Genomic DNA, 24,658 nt, shown 5'->3' on the forward strand with positions numbered 1-24,658 from the left:
TCCACTGGCTATATTTCAGGAAGCTTTTGTTTCACCAAGTTTGGCTGTATCCATCTGCTGTGGAAAGATTTTTAAGAAGTAATTGGGCTTGGCTTCTCTGCAAGAGAGCTTTGGGAAGCTCTGCCAGCAGGCCTCTCTCTTTTCATGTGAGTCTTAAAGGATCCCTGCTATGTCTTCCTTTGTTTCCCAGTTCTCTGTCAGAAATGAAGTAATGGCTACCAGCCACGTCACAGATGAATGGATGACACAAATGGAAATGAGTAGCCTGAACACTTACATTGTCCGCCGTTACATAGCAACGCCCAATGGCGTCCTCAGAATTTATCCTGGTTCCCTCATGGACAAAGCATTTGATCCCACTAGGAGACAATGGTGAGTTTTAGGGGCTTCCATTATCAAAGGTTTCCCCCCCCCCCAGTCCCGAAGAGACATGATAAGACAATAAAGCAACTTCAGGCAGTCATATTTAAAGAAGGTACTTTTCATGACAGTGAAAATATGTGTTTGAATCATTTTCTAAATGTAGTATTAACAAAAGCTTTGTGGGCTTCCTCTGTCTACAATGCTTTTATCTCTTCATTGAAATTTTGAGACTGAAATACTTTATACTTGGCCATTTCAATTCCTAGTGGTTTGATTCCCATCTTGTATGCACTGTGTCCCCAGTGGGTATACTTAATGTCACTGCGTGTGATTATGGCATCAAATGACAGCTCATATGTGACCTATGAAAAATGAACACATGTAAACTGAAAAACACTTTTTTACTTCTGGGATTTATTTTTACTCTGATTTTCAAAAGCAAAAGCTAGTCAGGTGGTATAGCAGGAGGGCAACCTGGGCATGAAAACAGGATTTCTAGTCTTGTGCTGCTTAGTAACTGAGTCACTCATGAGTGGCCGCTATTTTTACTGCCTGTTCCCCACCTTTACCAATCCAGGGGACATTTTTACGTGCCCAGTTGTATTTGTTTCTACTTGATTTGTTAATTTTTGTTTTACCCTCTAAAACATCTCTACTATAGACCTTATTAAAAGCTCACATATATACTGAGTTCAGCATCTTTTTTAAAGAGAATTTCATATTTTTCTTGACCCCTTGTTGCTGATGCTACAGTCAGACATAAAAAGGAGGAATCCTTTTGAACTTGAATGTAACATAAGCACAATTTATAATATTTTTTTAGTGTTACGAGCTTACTTTTCTTCAAAATGTGCAAAGTTGTTGTTCATACCCTCGAGTAACGACTTTCTTTGGTCTCCATTAGGTATCTCCACGCAGTAGCTAATCCAGGTTTGATTTCTTTGACCGGACCTTACTTAGACGTTGGAGGAGCTGGCTATGTAGTGACCATCAGTCATACAATTCATTCATCCAGGTAATATTTCAATTAATTTTTACTCATTTCTTAAACACATTAAGGATACTTTGAAAATCTGAATAGAATAGTAGACACCAAGAATTAGTGGCGAAAGTATGACCTTTGTTGTGGGGCAAGCTGGGGTTTGGATATCTTCTCTAGCTGTGCCATCTTGGATACCCTGACCTTCCTCCTGATGTCTGTAAAATGGGGATAATACTTAACCTCACACGATTATCGTGTGATTGAGTCAGTCAAAAGCACTTAGCCCTGTTAGTGGCCGTGAGGGTGCTTATGAAAAAGAAAAAGAAAGATGTTAGATTCAGTAAAGCTTTTCCTAGAAATGCCAGTTGTAAACCAATCAAAGAAATAGCACCAAGAGCCTGACAATTATTATTATCAGAGAGTGTTTTCCCAAGAACAGAGTAGTTTTAGTGAAGAAAAAAATGTATCAAGACTTGAGATTGTTTCCTTTTGTATTTGGGTCTCTTTAGAATTATATAGGAGTTCGTTGTTGTTGTTGTTATGGTTTTGTTGCTGCTTTTACTTTGTCCTTACTCTCTCTTGAGGAATGAAAAGGCATTTTGAAAATTGATTTTCCAAGCATGCTATAAAATGTCAGTATTACTGTAAATATATTTAGGGTGCTTTACATTTCAGGCTTTTGAGGTTTCAGTATTTAAGCTACAAATGTTAGTGAAATGTTGGGTAGAGAGGCAAGTTGAACACATTGTTTTAATCCCTTCATTATACAAATCGCTATTTTTCCCTAGCAACCAATAAAGACCATATTTTGACTGGTATCTGTAATGATGCCTTAAAATTTATGGGAGACAGATTTTCTTGCTTAACTTAGGCTTTTCACGGTGCTCATTATATATCAAATGGCTGACATTCAGTAGAATTCTTCTAACTCTAGTACGTTGGAATCAAGAATTGGGAAGCAGTGCTGTGTGGAATTTCAATATCATGACCTGTGTCTTCATGGCAGGCAGGGCCCTGCTGCCAGCCAAATATTGATTTCTTTTCAGGACATGGTATCTGTTTGGCTCCATCACATATAAACAAGTAAACATTCTTTTAGAACAGATCTTTTCAATGTTTTCATTAACAGGCCGTCTGTAAGGCATACACCTACTATTGTCTGAATAGCAAAACTTGTCATTTCTCCCATATATTCTAATCAATTGAGAAAAAGTAAACAAACGTGGTTTCTTTGAGGGGACAGCAGTCACCTTGGTCTTTGATGACAAGGACATGGGCCGAAATTGGGCTCTTAAAGATGTTGCTGGGGGAGCAGGGAGAGAATGCCTACCTACCTGTGTGTGTCTTACTTAGGCTTTGACATTCCACCCGGCTTCTCCCATCTGCCACTCATTATCAAGAGCCATTAGCTTTTCCTTCTACACAGTGTTCTTTTTGTTGGGTGGGGGGAGGAGGTCACAGAGAGGTGCAGATTTTTATGCTCGTATATATGTTTTTATTAGAATTTGGATGGGTGGAAGAATTTTCATTTCGTTTATTTATAAATATTTATGGTGTCAGCCCAAATGACACATGATGGAAATATGATGGGCTTTCAACTTAGAAAAAACCTGGGTTCAATTCCCTTATTTGGTTACTGTTTATAGTGTATTTAGCCCACACAAGTTTAGCTATTTGAGTTTAACAAGAGTTAAATGGCCATTTAAATCCTGTCCCTCAGTCACTCAATGAGAGTATATTTCAGGAATAAGTATCTGCTGTTGCCTTGATCAATATGCAGTCCCATGGACTTGATCATTTGAACATTTTCCTTAGCTGAGCATGTTTTTATTATTTAAAGCCATCTATTTCATTCACCATAGTTTAGAATGCAAGTCAACTACCGCTTCTGGGTTTCAACCAAAGCGACTATAGCTTTAATGGGTATATTCATAGGTGGGCTCTGCTGAGGTACTTTTCCCAAATGATTATCAGTGATTTTGGTCTCATGTGCCAACTTGAGAACCTGCCCTCCTCCTAAGATGTGATTCCACTCTGAAAAAGCGGATTTGTCATTTACTGTCTGTATGACTATTAACAAGTTCCTTTCTGTCTTGGTTTCCTCACCTGTGAAAGAGGGATATTAGGGCCTATCTCAAATGATTATTTAAAGATTACTGTAAATAATATACATGAGGCTCCTAGAACAGTGTGTGGCCCATGGTCAGGGCTCAATAAATGTTAAATACTTTTATTATTATTATGTTCCATGACTCTCTGAGCCTCATATGGAAAACAGAGGTAACGATGCCCAAATTGAACTAACATAATGAAAATTAGAGATAATGCATGTAAAATGCTTAGCACTATACTTGCCAATGTCAAATCCCCAATAAATGGTAGTTATTTTTATTATCATGCTATTCATGCTTTAAATTTCTTGCATTTTAATGGGTCAGAAGAGGGAACTTAAGCTAACGTTCAACTGGTTGTGAAGCACTCTAATTCTCCCTTGGTTTTCAGAAGCGGTTGGGCTGAGAGCTTGAGGACAGGTTTTTTCAGTGCTCACTTATCAGTTAAACAGTTTCTTTCAGCAGCATTATTAGTGGCCTGAGAATCTAGGTATGCATTCTTTGGAGGATGATAATGTGGTAGTGATGATGAAGTACAGTCAATGATTAAGGGACTGGTTAGACAAATCTTTGGCAGTGAAAATCTCACCAAAGCGCTGCAAACAGCATGGACCATTGTGCTGAGAAATGTAGGCTTAGTTTGATTTTTCTATGGTATTCTTTATGGGTTGCTATGGTAACCATGTACATTGTTTAAATGCAGGTGAAAATATGAATGCTAGACTTCCATGGGCAATATATAATATATGCTTTTACTTCACCACGTTTACCATCAACAGGGGCAGATGGCAGTCATACAGGGGAATTTTAGAAACAAAATCAACTTGTCCCACAAAACCTGATTTCACTGAGGCAGCTATAGTATTGTAGAAAGAACCAGATTTAGTCTCTAAACCATAAATAAAAGGTGATCAATCTTCTTTAAGTCTTTTAACCATTCTAAACCTAATTTTTCATTTATAAAATAGGAACTGTAATTCCTTTCTGATGTCTTCACAGGAAATTAAGTAGATGGTTTAAAATTGCTTGGAAACTCTTGAGTACCATGCAGATTTAAGGAGGCAGAAACCCTATTGGTTAGGAATATATGCTTTGGAGTTGAAGGCACTGAGTTTAAATCCCTGCTTCTACTATTCACTGTGTGACTTTAGCCAAATACTTAATCTCCCCAAGCTTCAGTTTTATGGAAGTAATGCCTCATAAGGTTTCTGTGAGAAATCACTGATGTGATATAGTCAGATGCCTACCAGAATGCCTATAAATTGTGAACATTCAGTAAATGGAAGCCATTACTATTATCATAATGATGGCTATTGTTTAGACTCATCACTCTTTCCTGAACAAGCAAGAGAAGTTTAGACTTCTTCTGACTAATACTTCAGCAAAATATTCTTTTCTACAATGGACAAATCCCGTAAGGTAACTGAGTCTTGGATTTCTTCCATGGTGGAATTTAAGTTACTTAAGTAATAATAGGGGCTCTTATTGAGGCAATAGCCTCTCAGAGACAATCCCACAACATGGTCTTCCCCCATCTCATGCCAAAAACAGCTTTGACAGCAAAGCTCTGATAGAAATTTCATTATGGGTCATGGTCCCTTTTTCTTGTTGTTTTTTGGGGTTTTTTTCCTGGTTTTGGGGGTTTTTTTTGTTTTTTTTTTTTTGATGGGGGTGGTGAGTTGCAAAGCTAATTTCACTCCCAAGTTTTGATTTTCCCAAAGAGGACTTTACTTTGGGAAGTTTCTTCTGAGCTATTATTAACCCCATTTTCAGATAAGAAAACTGAGGCTTAGATAGGGTAAGTAGCATCCCAGGAGCCACATAGATAGAAATCAACAAGGCCAAGTTTTGACCCCAGATCTGATTGATTCCAGAGCTAAAAGGCTAGCAAGCATCATGTTGTACTGCCCCACTTTCTCTTCCTTGGTGCTTCTATTTTTGAGAGTAGCATTTTAGAATGGAGACAGAACTGGCCTATGAACCAGGAGAGTCTCATTCTAGAATGTGAGCTGGGTTTTGAGTACAGCCAACTTTAGTGTTATAGAAAGAAAACAAAACGTTGTTTTTCACTAAGTTTTGCATGACCTAAAACTAATTAACCTTTGAGAACTCTATAAAATGAGATGTATAGATTAATAACTATAGATTTATCATGATCTATAAAATGAAGGAAATAGCTAAGGACATCACTCAGGCTCCTTGTCTAAAAGTTTCCTTGTTAGAGACTGGTGGTTGCCAAGGGGGAGGGGTTTGGGGGAGGGATGGAGTGGGAGGTTGGGGTCAGCAGATGTAAGCTTTTATATATAGGATGGATAAACAACAGGGTCTTACTGTATAGCACAGAGAACTATATTCAGTATCCTATGATAAACCATAATGGAACAGAATATTAAGGAAAGTATGTATAAATATGTATAACTGAATCACTTTGCTGTACAGCAGAAATGAACAACACTGTAAATCAACTATACCTCAATTAAAAAAATTGAAGGAAAAATAAAGGTTCCTTGTTGGAAGGAACCTAACAGCCACACATTAAACCTCCCAGCTGATTGATGCCTATCCCCCCACCACCCCCATATTCTTGACAGAGAATAATCCCACCATTGTCTGAACATCTGTGGTTAGGACTAGCCATATTCCACAGCTGCCCATGTTTTGGGCTAGTCTTATTTGGGAAGTCTTACCTTTAATCTTAAATTTTTCTCTTGTCAAATCTCCATGTTATGCTAAGTTAGTCATTTAGTTAATTGTTTCTCCAAGGGTGGAAAGTGCGGAGAACAGGAGGCATGTGTTTCTGATACCATATGATGTCCTTATGAGTGAACATAGCTTTTGCCTTTAAATAAGACACACCTCTTATTCTCACTGATCATTTTCACATGAAGTCCACAGCTGTCTTCCGGGCATACTGTGGCTGTGATGGGCATTGACTTCACGCTTCGATACTTCTACAAGGTTCTGATGGACTTATTACCAGTTTGTAACCAAGATGGTGGCAACAAAATAAGGTGAGCCCTTCAGGGACCCCATATCCTATCTAGCTGCAAAATACAAAGGAAAAGATGTCAGGTATCTCCAGTTGAATGCCGAGCACATTGTCATAGTCAGCGTCAGAAATTGAGTCCATTGCCTGGGCGTTCTATTAAGGAGGTTTTTGTTCTTTTGTCTTTCTAAGATGCATGCTGTTTATGACTTAGATGGACAGATTTGGCTTCTAACAAGAAGAGTAATTGTGGCACAGAATTCTCCAAAAGCTCTTGTTTCTCTAGGAGTCAGTAATTAGAGGTTTCCCATATCTTGGGTGCTAGAAAGACCAGAGGGTACTCTTGGGTAGTACTTTTGATGTGAACTTAGTTATTAAACCAAAGTCTTTGTGAGATTTTCAGATGCTTAGACTGTTCCTTTGTACATTTCCCCAGAAAGAGGCTCATGGAACCAAAAGTCTTTGCCACCTGAATTTCAAAAGAGCACGTCTGATCAAAGCAAGGGCATTCCCTTGATTTAATACAGGCCACTTTTTAAAATAGCTTTCTTATTTCCAACTCATGGCCCATGCTTCATATCACTGCTAAGTTTCACATTGGCCCTTAATGGGGGAATGCAGGATTCACAGCAAACTGTTATGACGAATGGAAAGTAAAATAGAGCAGAATATAGTCTTGATTAAAGCGGTTCTAGCTTCACTTATTTAGTGTTTCCATCAAATATATTTTTGCATGTCCTCTGAACGTTGTATTTTAGGTATGTTTGTCATTGAAAGAGGAAATTGTATGGTTTACCTAATATTTGTGCCTGTAAGTACCCAAGACTGCTTCTTTCGGAATCTCCCTCCCCAGAAAAAAGAAAAAAATGTCCCACTTTATACATTCTTGCAAAAGATCTTTGAGCCCATCTTACTTAGTCTGGGTGGTCACATTCTGTACGAAGTATGTAGGTGACCTCAGAGTCAGGTATAACTCTCGCCTTAAACTGTATGCTAGGTAGTCCAGCGCCTCGAGAATTAATGTGTCTGTCACCTGACTGCCAGCCTTCCTTCATTTCGTCCATGAATATTTATTGAGAACCTGATAAATGCAATTTGTGTCAGGGCTAGCAAGATAGATGCTCTCCAGAAGCATAGAAGAGCAGCTTCTGTGAATGAGGGATGTCATTGTCTTGGCACAGGTGCTTCATAATGGAGGACAGGGGTTATCTGGTGGCGCATCCAACCCTCATTGACCCCAAAGGACATGCACCCGTGGAACAGCAGCACATCACCCACAAGGTATCTGTCGCGAAGCTAGAGCCCAGTTCTCCAACGGGCTGCGGCTCGCTAACCACATGGCTTCTGTCTTGTGTTCTGCTCGGCCTCGGTAGGAGCCCCTGGTAGCAAATGACATCCTGAACCACCCCAACTTTGTAAAGAAGAACCTGTGCAACAGCTTCAGTGACAGAACGGTCCAGAGGTTTTATAAATTCAACACGAGCCTCGTGGTAAGTTGATTCCTCAACGCTTTCTTCTCCCATCCGGCTGTGGAATTGCAATGGAGTCATGGTTTATGTCTGAATGTTAGCTATTACCGGCTGTTTCATTGCCTGGGAATTAGAGTGATAGGACATGACAGACCTTAGTCCAACTCCCCAGTCTGATGGTTGTGGGATATAAAGCCCTGAATGGAGAAGTGAGTGTTTTAAGATTTCACAGTTGGTATTTTGCTTTGGTTTTGTTTGTTTAAAGACTTACCCAATCTAAGCCCTTTGAAATGTCTGCTGAAGTCTGTTCCCACACTCTTGTATAAATATATGTGGCACCATGTGGTCCTCTCTTCCTGTCTTCTAGAGATTACTCAGTCTCCCTAAATTCTTAAAGCCAAATTAGGTTAGTTCTTGGTCATCCACCCTGTTAGATGAGAGTTCTTATGTAGATCATCCAAAAATAATTCCTTTTTTTAAAGCTTAGAATACTCTCTTGTGATTTGAGATGCTACAGATTTACCTGGATATGGTTAGAGATCTTAAGGATATACTTATTAATTTGTAAATAATCCTAGCTGAGAGAGAATGGGTCATGACAGAACCAACATTCAAAAAGTTATTCACAAGAAGTAAATGTATTCACAAATCATTACATGTATTATTAAAAAGATAATCATAAAGATGTATTGAGTTAGCACACCTGAAACTAACACAACATTGTAAATCAACTGTACTCTAATAAAAAATTTTTTAAATAAATAAAATTAGCTTGAAGTCAAAAACAAAAGAGGTTAAATGAAAATCCTGAACTTAGTCTCAGAAAAAGTGCAAAAACAATTGTGTAGGGTACTAGAAGAGTTTTAAGAATGAATATATTAATAGGATAATGTGTTCAAAGCAAGGGAAGTCATTATTGCTCTGTTCAACCCCCATACCCGTTCTGATGAGCACTTTCTGTAAAGGAGACATGGACAAACAGGAGTGTAATCAGAGGGAGGCTGTCAGGTAAGGTTGTCATATGAAAGTCTGCCTTACTCTGTGTATCTTCTGTCATTTGTACAATGATTTCCTGAGTCTTCAGCAGAGAAGCTAGGATATTCCAGTAGAAATTTTTCAGACATGCAAATTTTAGTGGAATATGAATTATAATAAATTCTTAATGGCCCAAGTTATTCCAAAATGGAATTGGAACATTCCTGGTTATTGGAGCTAACAGGCTGATAAGCCTATGTAATTGCTTATATTGTAAAGGTGGGCATCTTCCAGGCAGTAAAGGATTCGTCTAGACCTCTAAGAAAACATTCAGTGCCGTGATTCTCAGGGTTAGGCTTATCCTCACCACGCACACATAGGGATAACTGGCATGGAAACAAACATGGGCTTAAATAATTGGCCTACTACATATGACACGTGCAGAAAAAATGACCATACTCAACTTTACAATGCTGCTTTAGAATCTTTGGCTTTCAAATATTGTAGACCTTTCACGAAGCCAGCTATCACATTTTCTTGTTATAGAACGAAGAAAAGGATGCTTGCTTTAGTTGGATTGAACTATTTTCAGCAGTTGGTTGAAGGGTTGTTTTCAGGATGGTAGAACTGAATCTTTGCATTGTTGTCTGTCACTTCTGACAACTCTGTTGTCTGTAGGGGGATTTGACGAACCTTGTGCATGGCAGTCACTGTTCTAAATACAGACTGGCGAGGATCCCGGGAACCAATGCATTTGTCGGCATTGTCAACGAAACGTGTGACTCTCTTGCCTTCTGTGCTTGTAGCATGGTGGACCGGCTCTGTCTCAACTGTCACCGGTAAAAATGGGACGGGTCATGTTCTCTGTTTACCACACTACTGAATATTTTAACTGATGCCAACTGCAAAATAAACATGAAGTGTTCAGGTGTGTCCTAGAGGAAAGGAAAGTCCTGGTTACAAAAGCATTTAGAGCTGTGTTGTTCGTAACATCCTTGTCCAAGGAACAATGGATTGAGGTCAACTGTGTATTTAAACCTTTAGTGATAACTTTTACTGTCCCTTTTTACTAGCTCATGGTGTCTTTATTTCATTTCCCTCAGTGCATGTACAATATATAGTTCATCAACCCTCTGCATAGTAACTTTCTTTTTCCTTTTCAGAATGGAACAAAATGAATGTGAATGTCCTTGTGAGTGCCCTCTAGAGGTCAATGAGTGCACTGGCAACCTCACCAATGCAGAGAACAGGTAAATTTAAAATGTGTGTGTATGTGCATATTTATAATGGGCGTCTTGTGTATAGATTTGTTTCGAGTTGGAAGTATAAGAAGGTGATTCATTCTAATGATGGAGCTGTTCAGTGAGCCAGTTTTCAAACTCCATAGTGTCTTAAAGTGAAGTCCACTTTCAGGGTTGAATATAAATGCTAAAAAATTTTTGAGCATATGTGCTACTTACAAAAAATATGAGACTGTTACAAGCATTAACTAAGTGCCTAACATGTGTCAGATACTGTATGCCCAGTAAGTCACTTAGTTTTCTTTCTTTTTTTTTTTTTTTTTTTACTTTATTTATTTTTGGCTGTGTTGGGTCTTCGTTGCTGCGTGTGGGCTTTTCTCTAGTTGTGGTGAGCGGGGGCTACTCTTCATTTCGGTGTGTGGGTTTCTCATTGAGGTGGCTTCTCTTGTTGCAGAGCACAGGCTCTAGGCGCCCAGGCTTCAGCAGTTGTGGCTCAAGGGCTCTAGAGCGCAGGCTCAGTAGTTGTGGCACATGGGCTTAGTTGCTCCGCAGCATGTGGGATCTTCCTGGATCAGGGCTCGAACCCGTGTCCCCTGCATTGGCAGGCAGATTCTTAACCACTGCGCCACCAAGGAGGCCCTGTCACTTAGTTTTCAAATTAACCCTTTGATAAACACGTAGGAACATTTCACACACACAGATGCTCACACATAATATAGCATTATTTATCTCAGTGACAGATTTTCAGGCCAGATTGGCCCAAGGTTTCATATAGCTAAGTGGCAAAGCCAGGATTCAAACCCAGATCTGTTTGACACTGTCAGGGGCCAAGGGCATGATGAGTTTGGAATATGGATGGTATTGGTCCTAACCTTCAGACTTGCTCCTACGTAGAAACCCAAGCTGTGAAGTACACCAGGAGCCAGTGACATACACGGCTATTGACCCTGGCCTGCAGGATGCTCTTCACCAGTGTGTCAACAGCAGGTGCAGTCAGAGGATGGAGAGTGGGTAAGCAGTGCCCGGCGCTGATTTCACGTCAGCATCATAGCTGCAGGAGCAGAACCTAGTAAAGAATAGGGACCAGCAGCCTCGCTGAGCTTTTCCAGATGATATGTATCATCCCCATTCTTGATGTTTGAAAAAGATGTACCAGTTTTTTGGATCCAGGACTGATTTTGATAAGCCTTTTATCTACCAGGTTTAATGTTATTTGGTTTCCACTTGTTACAGCTATTTGGCACATGTACCATATCTTAGTAGCCTCATCTGTGGATGGGAAAGTTATTCTTTTATAAGAGGAATAAGAGGAGTGAGAGAGGAAATGGCATGAAGAAGCAAGGGCAAGGGGGCAGGAACTCATGGGTTCTAGAAACAGAACCCAGCTCTATGTGTGATACATTGAAGCTCATCAATTCTTTCTTAGAAAGCAGATATGCTTTACAGTAGTGTTGAGAACTAAAAACCACATGCTCCCTGCTCCCTCGCCCTCCTCCCTAGGGTGTTTGGGACTAAACAGCTGCAAGCTGCCATTTGATTCAACAAAATTAGTGGGTAAAAGGGGCAGCCAGTTTTACTTTCGGTATGTATTTTAGCAAAGGAATGGTAGGGCATCAGATAGATTAATTCGGTGTGTTATGCAGTAACCCAAAGCCTATTAAGCTTGAGAAACACTGTGTATATTTTCTTAGAGTGTCATAATGCACTCAACATGTTAAAAGTTCTAAGAAATTGGCAGCAAAGAAATCTGTTTAACTTATCCACTGTTTCCCCAACTTGTTTGATCAATTTTTCCTTCCTTCCTTTTTTCTTTTTTTTTTTTAATGACCGTATACCTGGGGTGTGTTAGGCCAAAGTCTAACAAACCTTGGGGCCATGTGGTCTTTTAAGATGATTTTGAGTGACCCTGCACTAATCCATGATGTGTGGACTTCATGGTTTGATTCACAGAGAGCGGTTCTCTCATCTCCAAGTTGTTAAGGGACATTAGACAGCTTTCCCGTGGCAGGCTATGGCTGTTCTCCTTTTCTAAGGAAAGGAAACTCAGGCTCAAGGAGTTATAGCACTAGTGAGTCATGGAACCCCTGAGAGCTATCTGATGCCCAAGTCCACGTGCTCTCCCCTGCATGACACCGCTTTCTGGAACATTCAGCGTTGTCTTTCTGGCAGGGACTGCTTTGGTGTGCTGGATTGTGAATGGTGCATGGTAGACAGCGATGGCAAGACCCACCTGGACAAATCCTACTGTGCGCCCCAGAAAGAATGCTTCGGGGGGATTGTTGGAGCCAAAAGTCCCTATGTTGATGACATGGGAGCAATAGGTATGTTTTTGGGGAACCCAGAATAATTTGATTCTTGAAAACACATTTTCTTGCCTCTATACTAGGACAAAGATCTTAAAATAATTCTCTACCCTACTTGCCTGATTTCTTTGCCAGTAGTTTTTAGTTGCAAAACCAAGGCAAATAATTACTTCCAAAGCTGGCTAGCTATACTGTGCAGAGTAAGCAGCCATCTTTCCTGCCAAATTTTGCAAGCCTGGAATTCATTCCCATAAAGCTTGTTCTGAGAAATATCAGGCCTGATTTCTGAGCAGCTGAACTGTGGGGTTGTGTGAATGTGAATCCCAGCTGTCAGAAGCACAGGGCCGGTGATGGGCAGAGTGACCCGTGCATATCGCTCTCCTGCCGCTACCTTCCCTCACAACTTTTGAAGGCAGAAATCTTATGGCTACAAGGTAGTATTTAGGTCCTTGAGGTCGGCAAAAGCCAGAGCTGTCCAGTGCAGTGGGGCAGCTTGGGGTGGGGGACAGGGACATTGCTGGGAGGGACCCCACTGGGGTTAGGCCCCAAGACCCCAAAAATACTACCTGCATACCCACCCTGAGACCTTCTCAGCGTCTTTCCGGAATTACCTCAGGGTCCTCAAGCTTAGTTGGCAAGTGAAAAGATATTTAAGCCTTTAGCTAATGCCTTTTTTGACATCTCCCCACATTAGCCTGTCTGTGGAAGAAAAGCTTTTCCTAGGTGAGGAAGGGTTCTGAGCTCACGTATGACTACCGGACCAGGTTAGGACACGGTTGAAGTGACCTTGCTCCAAGAAGTCCCTTTATGTGCCCACCTGCAGTTTCCTGTCTGAAAAGTGCAGATAGTGTCTTCAAGGGAACCCAATAAGCTTTGAAATTTGATCCTTTTGGGAGGTCATGTGACTGAGCCACTGAAATAAATGACACCATGTAGAGTCAATATGTGCTAAGAGACCCGCGTTGCCCTGCCTCACCTCTGTACTAAGAGTAGCACACAGCCCAGGGCTGGGCCCTTAGACTGGGCACTGCATGTTTAAGGGATCCTCAACCACTCGCTTATTTCACAAGTCCTTGCCAATTGTGTGCTCTGCAAGCAAGCAACATTTCATCCGAGAACCAGAAATTAAAGGAAGCCCTGTTCCCACATCCCGGTGGGTCTTCTTTAAGGGATTCGAAGCTTAAAGCAGCCGTTCTTACATACCTTCACTAAACCCCTTCCCACTGCATTCCTTCCCATCTCACCCCCGTCCCCATCTCCTGCTACACTTGGGAAATCTTTATGAAGGACATCTGTTTGTTTATTTTAATGAAGGTGATGAGGTTGTCACGTTGAACATGATTAAAAGTGCCCCTGTGGGTCCAGTGGCTGGAGGCATCATGGGCTGTATCATGGTCTTGGTCCTGGCTGTGTACGCATACCGTCATCAGATTCATCGCCGGAGTCATCAGCATATGTCTCCTCTTGCTGCCCAAGGTGAGCTCGAAAGGAATCCCAAAGCTCCCCCAGGAGGCAGCAGGCTCCCAGGGCTGTTCCAAGGCGAGAACGACAGTAACCAGTTGTAAGCCTTTAAGCGACTGTAAGACCAGTGCTACATTTCCTGCTACTGTGGAGTAGATTTGGAGGTCCCCAAAGCCTGCTTCCCTCCTTTCGTTCACAGCTCATTCTTTAGGGCCTAAATCCTGCAAGCCCCATTTGATTCCCCAGAAAATCCCTAGATTATCTCTCTCCTTACACAAGCGTGAGGCCGCCATAGCTTGCCTCTGGAATAAGCCAGTCAGGGGAGCTGGGAAGCTGAGTGGGAAATTTTGTTCTTCGCTAAGCTCAGATATGCTGCCTTTGCTGTTCCGAAAAGACGGGCAGACCAAAGATACCTCAGGTCACTACTGGCAAGAACATGAATCTGTTCTATTGCAGCTATTATTATATTGTGTGAATGAACACACATTCAAAGGAATGATCACATCTCTTAAAACAGGATAAGGACTGTCCAACCTGGATAAGGACTTGAAGTCAGATACAAAATGATTAATTGGTAGTTGTGGCTTCCATATCAAGAGTTAAATGTGGTATCTGTGCTCGTTTGCAAGGAACAAAAACCATTTAACAACCATCCCCATCCTCCCTAAAAACCCCTTGGGATGTGTTACCCTGACCTTTGTGGAGATAAGGCTCACTCATCATTTTTCCTGGACTTGGTCAGGAGCCTGGCAGCAGTCATGATTAGTTGATATTGGAATATTTCACTGTGGTCGCAGTCCTGTCGGGGGATCATGGGATTGTGTTGTCTGATTTAGTAACTGAGCTGACCGCAAAGCTCTTTCCTCTTGATAAGGTTTGGTTTGACTGAGGATGACGGCCATCCAGTGTTACCTTAGGCCTGGCCTTTTATAGGAATCTGTAGCACCATTTTATCAGCACAGTCAGCCGTGGTTTTAGACCCCTTCCTTCCGTTTCAGGTACTTGAGGAGAGGATTAAAGACCTGTTAGCCTCAATCAACATCTTTTCTCCTCTGTCTCCAGAAATCAATCTCAGGTGCCTCTCTGGATTATTCATCTCTTGTTCTCTCTTCTGATTCCTGCTCCCTCCTCCTTAAAAAAAAAAAAAAAAAAAAAAAAAATGAGATGGGGCATCAGTTCATTGATGGAATGCTGTCATCCAGTCATCAAATGAGCACTCTGCAGGGCATTAAAGTGGGTGATTTTGTTTGATTAAATAGTCATGTTTCTCTCTTTTGAATGACGGGTAGAAATGTCAGTGCGTATGTCCAACCTGGAGAATGACAGAGATGAAAGGGATGATGACGGCCATGAAGACAGAGGCATCAGTGAGTATCCAGGCTGCTTCCACGCAGAACGTGGCAGCAGGAGGCTAATCCAGAATAAATGTGCTTTCTCGTATTAAAGTTTAAGATGCTTTGGCGTGATGGGGTTCTTTTTTTTCCCCCATTTTCATTAGGAATAAGCATAGGTATTTGCTTTGTTCTAGTACATCTCAAAAGATTTCAGGGTGTTCTTTGTTGCATTAAGTACTTTGGCCTAAAACGCCTTACTCTTCCCTCTCTTTCTCCTCCTCATTACTTTCCAGTATAGCATTTTAGAAAGGGAGTCATCAGGTATGCATTTCTTTTAAATCCCTTAACTAATGTATACAACTCAGGGGGAAAGAAAAGAACATTTCTCTATCAAAAGAGAGCTCCATGTGTGTTGAGATACTTTGGCCTTCAACTATACCGAGTATATCTCCTTGATGCATGTTGGAGATTTGTCATTGTCTTGCTGCCCCCGTCCTAAAACCAACTCCCCTAATCGTCAGAACTGTTAAAAAAATTACTCATTCTAGCTCTGCAAGGAATAACTCCCCCCATCATGTGAAAGAGCCTACTTAGCGCAAATGCGCTTGATACAATAAAAATACTGGCCTAAGAGTGACTAACCATCCTTGCCTTCCACAGTCAGCAATACTCGATTTATAGCCGCGGTCATCGAACGGCACGCACACAGTCCAGAAAGGAGGCGTCGCTACTGGGGTCGCTCGGGAACAGAAAGCGATCATGGTAAGGTCTGGCTTCCTGCGCTTGAGGCCCTGAGGACCCTGGTGCACTTGTGGGCCAGTGCTCACAAGTTATTTATGCATAAGTAACCCTTCCCTCTCTTTCCTGTTCCATGCTCAGGTAGATTATTTTGACATAGTTTTCCAAAAAGATACATTCCAACATGAAACTTTTATAAGAGCCCCAGGAGAGTTTGGCTTATGGCTCCGCACTCCCAAGCATACGTGAGATGACCTCTGGGCACACAGATTGCCTCCTGGGTTTTCTCCATGAATAAGGGTTCAGATCATCGCAATGGTACCTGCTTACCCATTCACTGAGAACCAGTGGTGCCCCACTTGGTTCTCAGTGAATCAGCTTACTCATAGGTCCTGCTGCCCAGTGATGTTGGTTGGCAAACACCAGCATCAACAAGTGCTCTCTTGGCCACATACTCTCAGGGCCTGGCAAGAATCCATGAGGTCATCTGGCGTCCCCTGCCCTGACCTCCTGCCTGGCCTGGAGCCCCAGGGAAGCCTTCACCAAAAAGACAACACTTACGCTGGGCCTTGAAGGATGATTAAAGAAAAGCGAGGGACAAAGGATATTAGAGGCAAAGGGACTGGTGTGTACAAAGTCATGGAGGTGCCTAAAGTGCCTGTAAGATGCTCAGGAAGAGTCGGGGCTGAGTTGTGAAGAGACACTGGGTGCTGAGTGAGCTACCAATTATCAAGTCCACGGCTGTACCAACAGCATGGCCACCACGTACCTTCTCACCTTCCCAGTGCCCGTATGGCTTATTGTCACAGAGAACAGCAGATGTGTCCTACTGTCTAGACATCCCTGCCACTGTTGCACAAAAATATAACAGAAGTGTACATCCTTTCCTGTAATTGTCAGATCTTTTTGTTTTTCACATAGCTGTTTAATTTTCCAGAAATCTTTCTTTTCTTCCCAGAATCAGGTCTTTTTTTAATGCATAAATAATGCATTTATGTTTTTTTTATTCTGCTTTCTCCACATCTACCCTGAAAAAAAAAAATGTCTTCAAGCAGTGTGCTTCCACACCTGTGCTAAAAAATGCAGGAGTAGATATTCGTCAAAGCAACCAATGTCGCCTTTTACACGACAGCCAGGTATTCAAACTCCCTTTGGAAAACAGGAGAAGCCAAAGGTCTGATTTTTAAATTGGGGACTCTTAATTTGGGCTCTGAATGACATTGTTCCCACCAACTAAATAGAAACTTCTGGTTTCTATGGAGAGTAAAAGCAGAACTTAAATTTCTCAGTTTCTTTGACTTTCTGCCTTTTTTCCAGAAAAACCTTTGAACCTGCATAAATTCATTCTGCCAGGCAGTTCTGTGTCTCTTCTCCTTTGAATAATAAAACAGGTTTGAGGCTACTAAAGTTCAACAGAAATAATTTCTTATTCAGCAGAAATACTGAGTTCTTTCTCTCTCTCTCTCTCTCTCCCTCTCTCCCCCTCCCTCTCCCCCCCCTTCTCTTTCCCCTGGTAGAAACTGCTTCATTACAAAATTGGAATTCTGAGTGATGTTTCTAATGTTCCATTAGCCCTCCCATCATCTTAGTAAAAATGGCATATGAAGCAACAGCTGAGATAAAAGGAATAGTGCAGTGTCAGCATCCAAAAGCCAAGGAATCTAGCTAAGGGCTTGCTTTCTTTCATTTTTCACAATAATTGGATCCCTGTTATCCCCAAAGTTTTTCATGCAGACAGAATGCAACACCAGAAGAAGTGGAAGACACTGACATTCCACGTAATTCCAAATGCACCACAAAGTCAACAGCATTTAACTGAGTGTTGTCATATCCCTGAACCTGTATGGTGGGTCACTAAAAGTGATGGCATCAAGCTAATGTCCCTGTGGTACCTAGAGGATAAGCCATGGGTACACATTAAACACGGAAATCTGATCTAGTTCTTCTGTGGCACATGACTTGCTCAAGCGTGTGTTCTCTTATTTGGTGAAGGTATCAGGCGGGCATCTGCTGTTTGCTTGGCAGAGAGGAAGGAGTTGGGGAAGGGGGCGGGATGGGCCTTATTTCTGCCAGGCAGCGTGGTATAGAAGAGCTTATAAGACAGGTCAAGCAGAATTCACTTGGAATCCCACCTCTCCCCTTCTTTCCAGGTAGTGAGACCTTAGTGAAGCTACGTGGACCTCAGTTTCCTAATAATTAAAACAGGATTAGAAATTCCTCCCTGGTAAGGTTGTCGTGAGGATGAAGTAAGATAACACATGGCAGGCATGAGCTCAGAGCTGACCTCACCTTCATACCCACTCTGCCCTCAAGGAATTGATAATCCAGCAGGAAACTGTAAATGCATGCATGTATTCACAAGACTGATAAAAGGCTGAATATGACAGCTTCCTTAAAGAAGTGGAACAAAGGAGAAGATGGGAAGAGAGTTCACTTTTATCTGCAAGTAAATCATGTAAGACTCTGGGGGGAGGGGGGACATGCACAAAAGGAAACCTCAAAAGAATAAAATATATAAATATATAAGTATTGAACAGACCAGACTTTCATGGTATGGTTCAGAATGGTGATACTCCCAGAATTAAAACTAAATGTTACCAAGCTAAACTTGGAGACTCCAGGCTGCATTTTTAACTAGAAATATTTCATGTGGCCAACAGAGTTTTGTATTTTAAAGGGACCTAATTTTTAATTTTTGTATCTTAAAAAAAACTACTCAAAACAAGAATGGCTTCTGAAAAGCAGAATCATTTTTATCAACATTCTAACACCATGTAGAATGATTGTTTTCCAGCACTTGACTATTAACTGTTACACTCTGCGTTGCCCGTTGTTTCTCTTGAAAATATCATATTCTAACTAATCATCAGTTGGCTTAGTTTTAAGTCAAAAATCACCAGTATGTATTTGTTCCTTGTGAATCTGTGTTTTAGTTACCATCTCATTAGAAACATTACAGATGTACGTTAAGCAACACTTTTTTCTTTGTAAATGGGAATTTTTCCCCTAGCGAAGTAAATTCCAAAAGACTTAAAACGCAAATGCTGAACCTTGAAAATCTGGTCAAAAGACTACATAGTGCACCACGAAACCATTTTCAGAAGTGCAGAGATATTCTCCTGCAGTTACTCGCTGTGACCACAGAGGGGTGAGTGAGTCCCCAGAGGAACCTAACGTCCCTTGCCGTCAAGAGGGTTTTCTTAAGAACCGTCAGATAAATACACTAGCAGGATATGCCGAAGAGCAAAAGCCGAATTTGACTCTCCTGTTCCTTGTGGATGCCAGGCCTCCTTCCTGAAGCCTGTTTCGCCTTGAAATCGGCTTTGCAGGAATTTCTCTGCGTGCACCTTTGGATAGTAAAGGAGTCTTTCTTTGGAAGTATTTGTAAATGTCCTCTGTGTCTTCAATGGTGCTGCTTCCTGCGTGGGGCAGAGACCGCGTCTGTCTTATGCATCACTGTTCCCAGCACTCCACAGAATTGCCTGGCGCGGAGTAAACGCTCAGTTCACGTGCTAAGTGAGAGCACGTGTTTGGCTTTCTCCTGCTTCTCTGAAACATGCTACTCCCTCCCTCCAGATTTCCATGAATTACTGAGATAAGAGGAAGCCTGAGTAAGTTACAGAGGGGTTGAGCAATAGTGTCCCACTGAGGAAATAAAACAGAATTGCCCCAGAGGGGTTCCCTTCGGAGGGGTCCCTGCTGGGATTCTCATCAGAAAGCACCAGGAGAAACTAGGGCTGCCCCCGAGTTGCCTTGGGAATGGCTGCAAGGTCACCACCCACCTGGGCCTGTGACCAGCCAGGTTCAGAGCACCCCTGGACTCTTAAGTCAGAACTCCAGGCAGGGCCCAGTGAATCCTAGAATGTCTTCATTATTAGATGAGACTGGTAAAATGTCACACCAGACAGAACCACAGATTGCTGAAAAAATTATGTGATTTTTTTTTTTTAAGCGCATGCTTTGTGTAAGGCATAAGTCCTCGTACTTTAAGAAAGAGTTTGCTAATGGACAAGACAGCCCTATATTTTTTTGTAATATGGTAAAATCTAAGATAGGGATGTGCACAGAATACCGTTTAAACTCACAGAAGAGACACCAGAACCCCTGTAGGTTGGAATGACTGGGTGGGGTGGATGTTGGTTGGGAAGGTTTCCCAGAAAAGACCTTCGTACATAACATGAAGCACAACAGCAAGATAAGGGAAGGTGGGAAGGTGAGGCAGGCAGAAGGACCACTATGAATTTTACACCACGAATGGGAAAATCAGCTGTCAGTTCTGATGGGTGCTTGTAAATGAGCAGAGTCAGGAAGGCATCCAGGAGGCAAGATGAAGACAGCCTAGCACTAAAGGTTGGCTAAAAATAATCGACACAGACACTGAGATTTTGCCAAAATGTGTTTTCTAGTACTTTAGTCTCTTATGTGTAGAACATCTGTAACTGAGGTTTTAAAGCCTATATTACGTTCTAGACTTTGCACTACTGAAGCTGAGAATCTTGTTCTGGCTCCTGATCTCTTAATCTTGGGTAAAGGCATCACTATTCCTCCAGCATCTGAACCTAGAAACCTCAAGGATATTAACCCTCTTGGCATCTTCACCAGGAAGTCCATTTGGTCACCAGAGCCAGCCCTTCCCTGAACTTGAACAGCTGCTTGCTGCACTTAAACACGGCTAGTGTCCCACTTCACGGCCTTGCCGTCTTCTCGGGCCGCTGCTCAGTCCCCTGTCCTCTGAGCCTCAGATCCCTCCTTCCTTGTGGCCAGCCTCCTCATTGCCACAAGGGATCACCTTAAAGCGCGCGTTATGTTACTGCCGTCTACCTTCCCCCTGCCCTTTGACCAGCCTTCCTGGGCTGGTCTCAGCCTGCCTGTCCAGCCTCATCTCTTGCTCTTTCTCCTACACAGGAAGCTTCTCCCCATTCCTCAAATCCATGGAGCCTTTCAGTCTTCTGGTCTTTGAATATGCTCATCTCCCTGCCTGAAGTATCTTCCACCCCTTTCTTTACCTAGTGAACCCCTCTCTCCCGTGAGGCCCACCTTACATGTCACTTCCTCCAGGATCCTAAGCCAAGATCATCAGCTTTGATATTCCTTTGTCATGCCTCTGGTTTCACACCTGTGTTTCCCCTTCTTAACTGTGGGCTTCTCAGAAGCTGGGGCCTCACCTTACCCCTTTTTCTGTTGAGCCCCTAGCCTGGCATCTGGCACCAAGAGGGCACTCAGTAATGATAGACACACAACAGCGAACTCTCCTTCTTCTGTCCTGATTTATGGCCAACGTGCCTGTTTTTCTGGCTGGGTATCTCTACATATGTTATTCACAGACTCTCAAAATCAAGATGTGCAAAAACAAAATTCGTTTCCTTCCCTGAAACTCAGGATCTTGGAGTCACCCTCTCTTATCATCCTGACTGTAAGTTGCAGTCCTCTTTAACCACCCCTCACCCCCCAGCCCCCCACATCAAATTGCTGATGAACTACTACTGTTTCCACCCCAGAGCTGTCTGTCCAATCCCATAGTTTTAATTCAACAACTCTCAGCTGGGCTGTTGCAATAACCTCCTAACTGCCTCCCTCTCTCTCCTTTTTATTCAGCCTCCAAACTGCCACCAGAACTCTCTCTCTCTTTTTTTATATATAAATTTATTTATTTATTTTTGCCTGCGTTGGGTCTTCATTGCGCGCAGGCTTTCTCTAGTTGTGGCGAGCGGGGGCTACTGTTCATTGCGGTGCGCGGGCTTCTCATTGCAGTGGCTTCTCTTGTGGTGGAGCACGGGCTCTAGGCACGTGGGCTTCAGTAGTTGCAGGACGCGGGCTTCAGTATTTGTGGCTCGCTGGCTCTAGAGCGCAGGCTCAGTAGTTGTGGCGCACAGGCTCAGTTGCTCCACGACATGTAGGATCTTCCCGGACCAGGGATCGAGCCCACGTTCCCTGCATTGGCAGGCGGATTCTTAACCACTGCGCCACCAGGGAAGTCCCAGAACTCTCTTTTTTTTTTTTTTTTTTTTATACAGCAGGTTCTTATTAGTCATCAGTTTTATACACATCAGTGTATACATGTCAATCCCAATCACCCAATTCACACCACCATCCCCACCCCATGGCGGTTTTCCCCCCTTGGTGTCCATACGTTTGTTCTCTACATCTGTGTCTCAATTTCTGCCCTGCAAACCGGCTCATCTGTACCATTTTTCTGGGTTCCACATACATGCGTTAATATACGATATTTGTTTTACTCTTTCTGACTTACTTCACTCTGTATGACAGTCTCTAGATCCATCCACGTCTCAACAAATGACTCAATTTCGTTCCTTTTTATGGCTGAGTAATATTCCATTGTATATGTGTACCACAACTTATTTATCCATTCGTCTCTCAATGGACATTTAGGTTGCTTCCATGACCTGGCTATTGCAAATAGTGCTGCAATGAACACTGTGGTGCATGTGTGTTTTTGAAATTATGGTTTTCTCTGGGTATATGTCCAGTAGTGGGATTGCTGGATCATATGGTAATTTTATTTTCAGTTTTTTAAGGAACCCCCATACTGTTCTCCATAGTGGCTGTATCAATTTACATTCCCACCAACAGTGCAAGAGGGTTCCCTTTTCTCCACACCCTCTCCAGCATTTGTTGTTTGTAGATTTTCTGATGATGCCCATTCTAACTGGTGTGAGGTGATACCTCATTGTAGTTTTGATTTGCATTTCTCTAATAATTGGTGATGTTGAGCAGCTTTTCATGTGCTTCTTGGCCATCTGTATGACTCCTTTGGAGAAATGTCTATTTAGGTCTTCTGCCCATTTTTGGATTGGGTTGTTTGTTTCTTTAATATTGAGCTGCATGAGCTGTTTGGAGATTAATCCTTTGTCCATTGATTCATTAGCAAATATTTTCTCCCATTCTGAGGGTTGTCTTTTCGTCTTGTTTATGGTTTCCTTTGCTGTGCAAAAGCTTTGAAGTTTCATTAGGTCCCATTTGTTTATTTTTCTTTTTATTTCCATTTCTCTAGGAGGTGGATCAAAAAAGATCTTGCTGTGATTTATGTCAAAGAGTGTTCTTCTATGTTTTCCTCTAAGAGTTTTATAGTGTCCAGTCTTACATTTAGGTCTCAAATCCATTTTGAGTTTATTTTTGTGTATGGTGTTAGGGAGTGTTCTAATTTCATTCTTTTACATGTAGCTGTCCAGTTTTCCCAGCACCACTTATTGAAGAGACTGTCTTTTCTCCATTGTATATCTTTGCCTCCTTTGTCATAGATTAGTTGACCATAGGTGCGTGGGTTTATCTCTGGGCTTTCTATCTTGTTCCATTGATCTATGTTTCTGTTTTTGTGCCAGTACCATATTGTCTTGATGACTGTAGCTTTGTAGTATAGTCTGAAGTCAGGGAGTCTGATTCCTCCAGCTCCGTTTTTTCCCTCAAGACTGCTTTGGCTATTAGGGGTCTTTTCTGTCTCCATACAAATTTTAAGATTATTTGTTCTAGTTCCATAAAAGTGCCATTGGTAATTTGATAGGGATTGCATTGAATCTGTAGATTGCTTTGGGTAGTATAGTCATTTTCACAATATTGATTCTTCCAATCCAAGAACATGGTATATCTCTCCATCTGTTGGTATCATCTTTAATTTCTTTCATCAGTGTCTTATAGTTTTCTGCATACAGGTCTTTTGTCTCCCTAGGTAGGTTTATTCCTAGGTATTTTATTCTTTTTGTTGCAATGGTAAATGGGAGTGTTCCTTAATTTCTCTTTCAGATTTTTCATCATTAGTGTATAGGAATGCAAGAGATTTCTGTGCATTCATTTTGTATCCTGCAACTTTACCAAATTCATTGATTAGCTCTAGTAGTTTTCTGGTGGCATTTTTAGGATTCTCTATGTATAGTATCATGTCATCTGCAAACAGTGACAGTTTTACTTCTTCTTTTCCAATTTGTATTCCTTTTATTTCTTTTTCTTCTCTGATTGCCATGGCTAGGACTTCCAAAACTATGTTGAACAATAGTGGTGAGAGTGGACATCCTTGTCTCGTTCCTGATCTTAGAGGAAATGCTTTCAGGTTTTCACCGTTGAGAATGATGTTTGCTGTGGGTCTGTCGTATACAGCCTTTATTATGTTGAGGTAGGTTCCCTCTATGCCCACTTTCTGGAGAGTTTTTATCAGAAATGGGTGTTGAATTTTGTCAAAAGCTTTTCCTGCATCTATTGAGATGACCATATGGTTTTTATTCTTCAGTTTGTTAATATGGTGTATCACATTGATTGATTTGCGTATATTGAAGAATCCTTGCATCCCTGGGATAAATCCCACTTGATCGTGGTGTATGATCCTTTTAATGTGTTGTTGGATTCTGTTTGCTAGTATTTTGTTGAGGATTTTTGCATCTCTATTCATCAGTGATATTGGTCTGTAATTTTCTTTTTATGTAGTATCTTTGTCTGGTTTTGGTATCAGGGTGATGGTGGCCTCATAGAATGAGTTTGGGAGTGTCCCTTCCTCTGCAATTTTTTGGAAGAGTTTGAGAAGGATGGGTGTTAGCTCTTCTCTAAATGTTTGATAGAATTCACCTGTGAAGCCATCTGGTCATGGACTTTTGTTTGTTGGAAGATTTTTAATCACAGTTTCAATTTCATTACTTGTGATTGGTCTGTTCATATTTTCTATTTCTTCCTGGTTCAGTCTTGGAAGATT

The 24,658-nt window shown here is 41.7% G+C and overlaps 1 protein-coding gene across 2 annotated transcripts in view; it reads left to right on the forward strand.

Annotated features, from left to right (window-relative positions):
• CACHD1 (cache domain containing 1) overlaps positions 1 to 24,658 on the forward strand; it is a 210,493-nt gene that overhangs the window by 179,986 nt on the left and 5,849 nt on the right. Inside the window, exons 15-27 of one of the 2 annotated variants that reach the window (XM_059924013.1) lie at positions 191 to 372; positions 1,268 to 1,378; positions 6,345 to 6,467; positions 7,624 to 7,723; positions 7,816 to 7,932; positions 9,565 to 9,725; positions 10,050 to 10,136; positions 11,022 to 11,138; positions 12,297 to 12,448; positions 13,745 to 13,906; positions 15,181 to 15,258; positions 15,886 to 15,987; positions 18,114 to 18,539. In XM_059924013.1, the coding sequence (XP_059779996.1) occupies positions 191 to 372; positions 1,268 to 1,378; positions 6,345 to 6,467; positions 7,624 to 7,723; positions 7,816 to 7,932; positions 9,565 to 9,725; positions 10,050 to 10,136; positions 11,022 to 11,138; positions 12,297 to 12,448; positions 13,745 to 13,906; positions 15,181 to 15,258; positions 15,886 to 15,987; positions 18,114 to 18,163 (1,542 nt within the window). In that variant the 3' untranslated portion in view covers positions 18,164 to 18,539. Of the gene's footprint in view, positions 1 to 190; positions 373 to 1,267; positions 1,379 to 6,344; positions 6,468 to 7,623; positions 7,724 to 7,815; positions 7,933 to 9,564; positions 9,726 to 10,049; positions 10,137 to 11,021; positions 11,139 to 12,296; positions 12,449 to 13,744; positions 13,907 to 15,180; positions 15,259 to 15,885; positions 15,988 to 18,113; positions 18,540 to 24,658 lie in introns of those variants that run through there. The other variant, XM_059924016.1, reaches the window with a different exon arrangement.

Source organism: Balaenoptera ricei, chromosome 1 (genome assembly GCF_028023285.1).
Source record: "Balaenoptera ricei isolate mBalRic1 chromosome 1, mBalRic1.hap2, whole genome shotgun sequence".
In the NCBI taxonomy this organism is placed as follows: domain Eukaryota; kingdom Metazoa; phylum Chordata; class Mammalia; order Artiodactyla; family Balaenopteridae; genus Balaenoptera; species Balaenoptera ricei.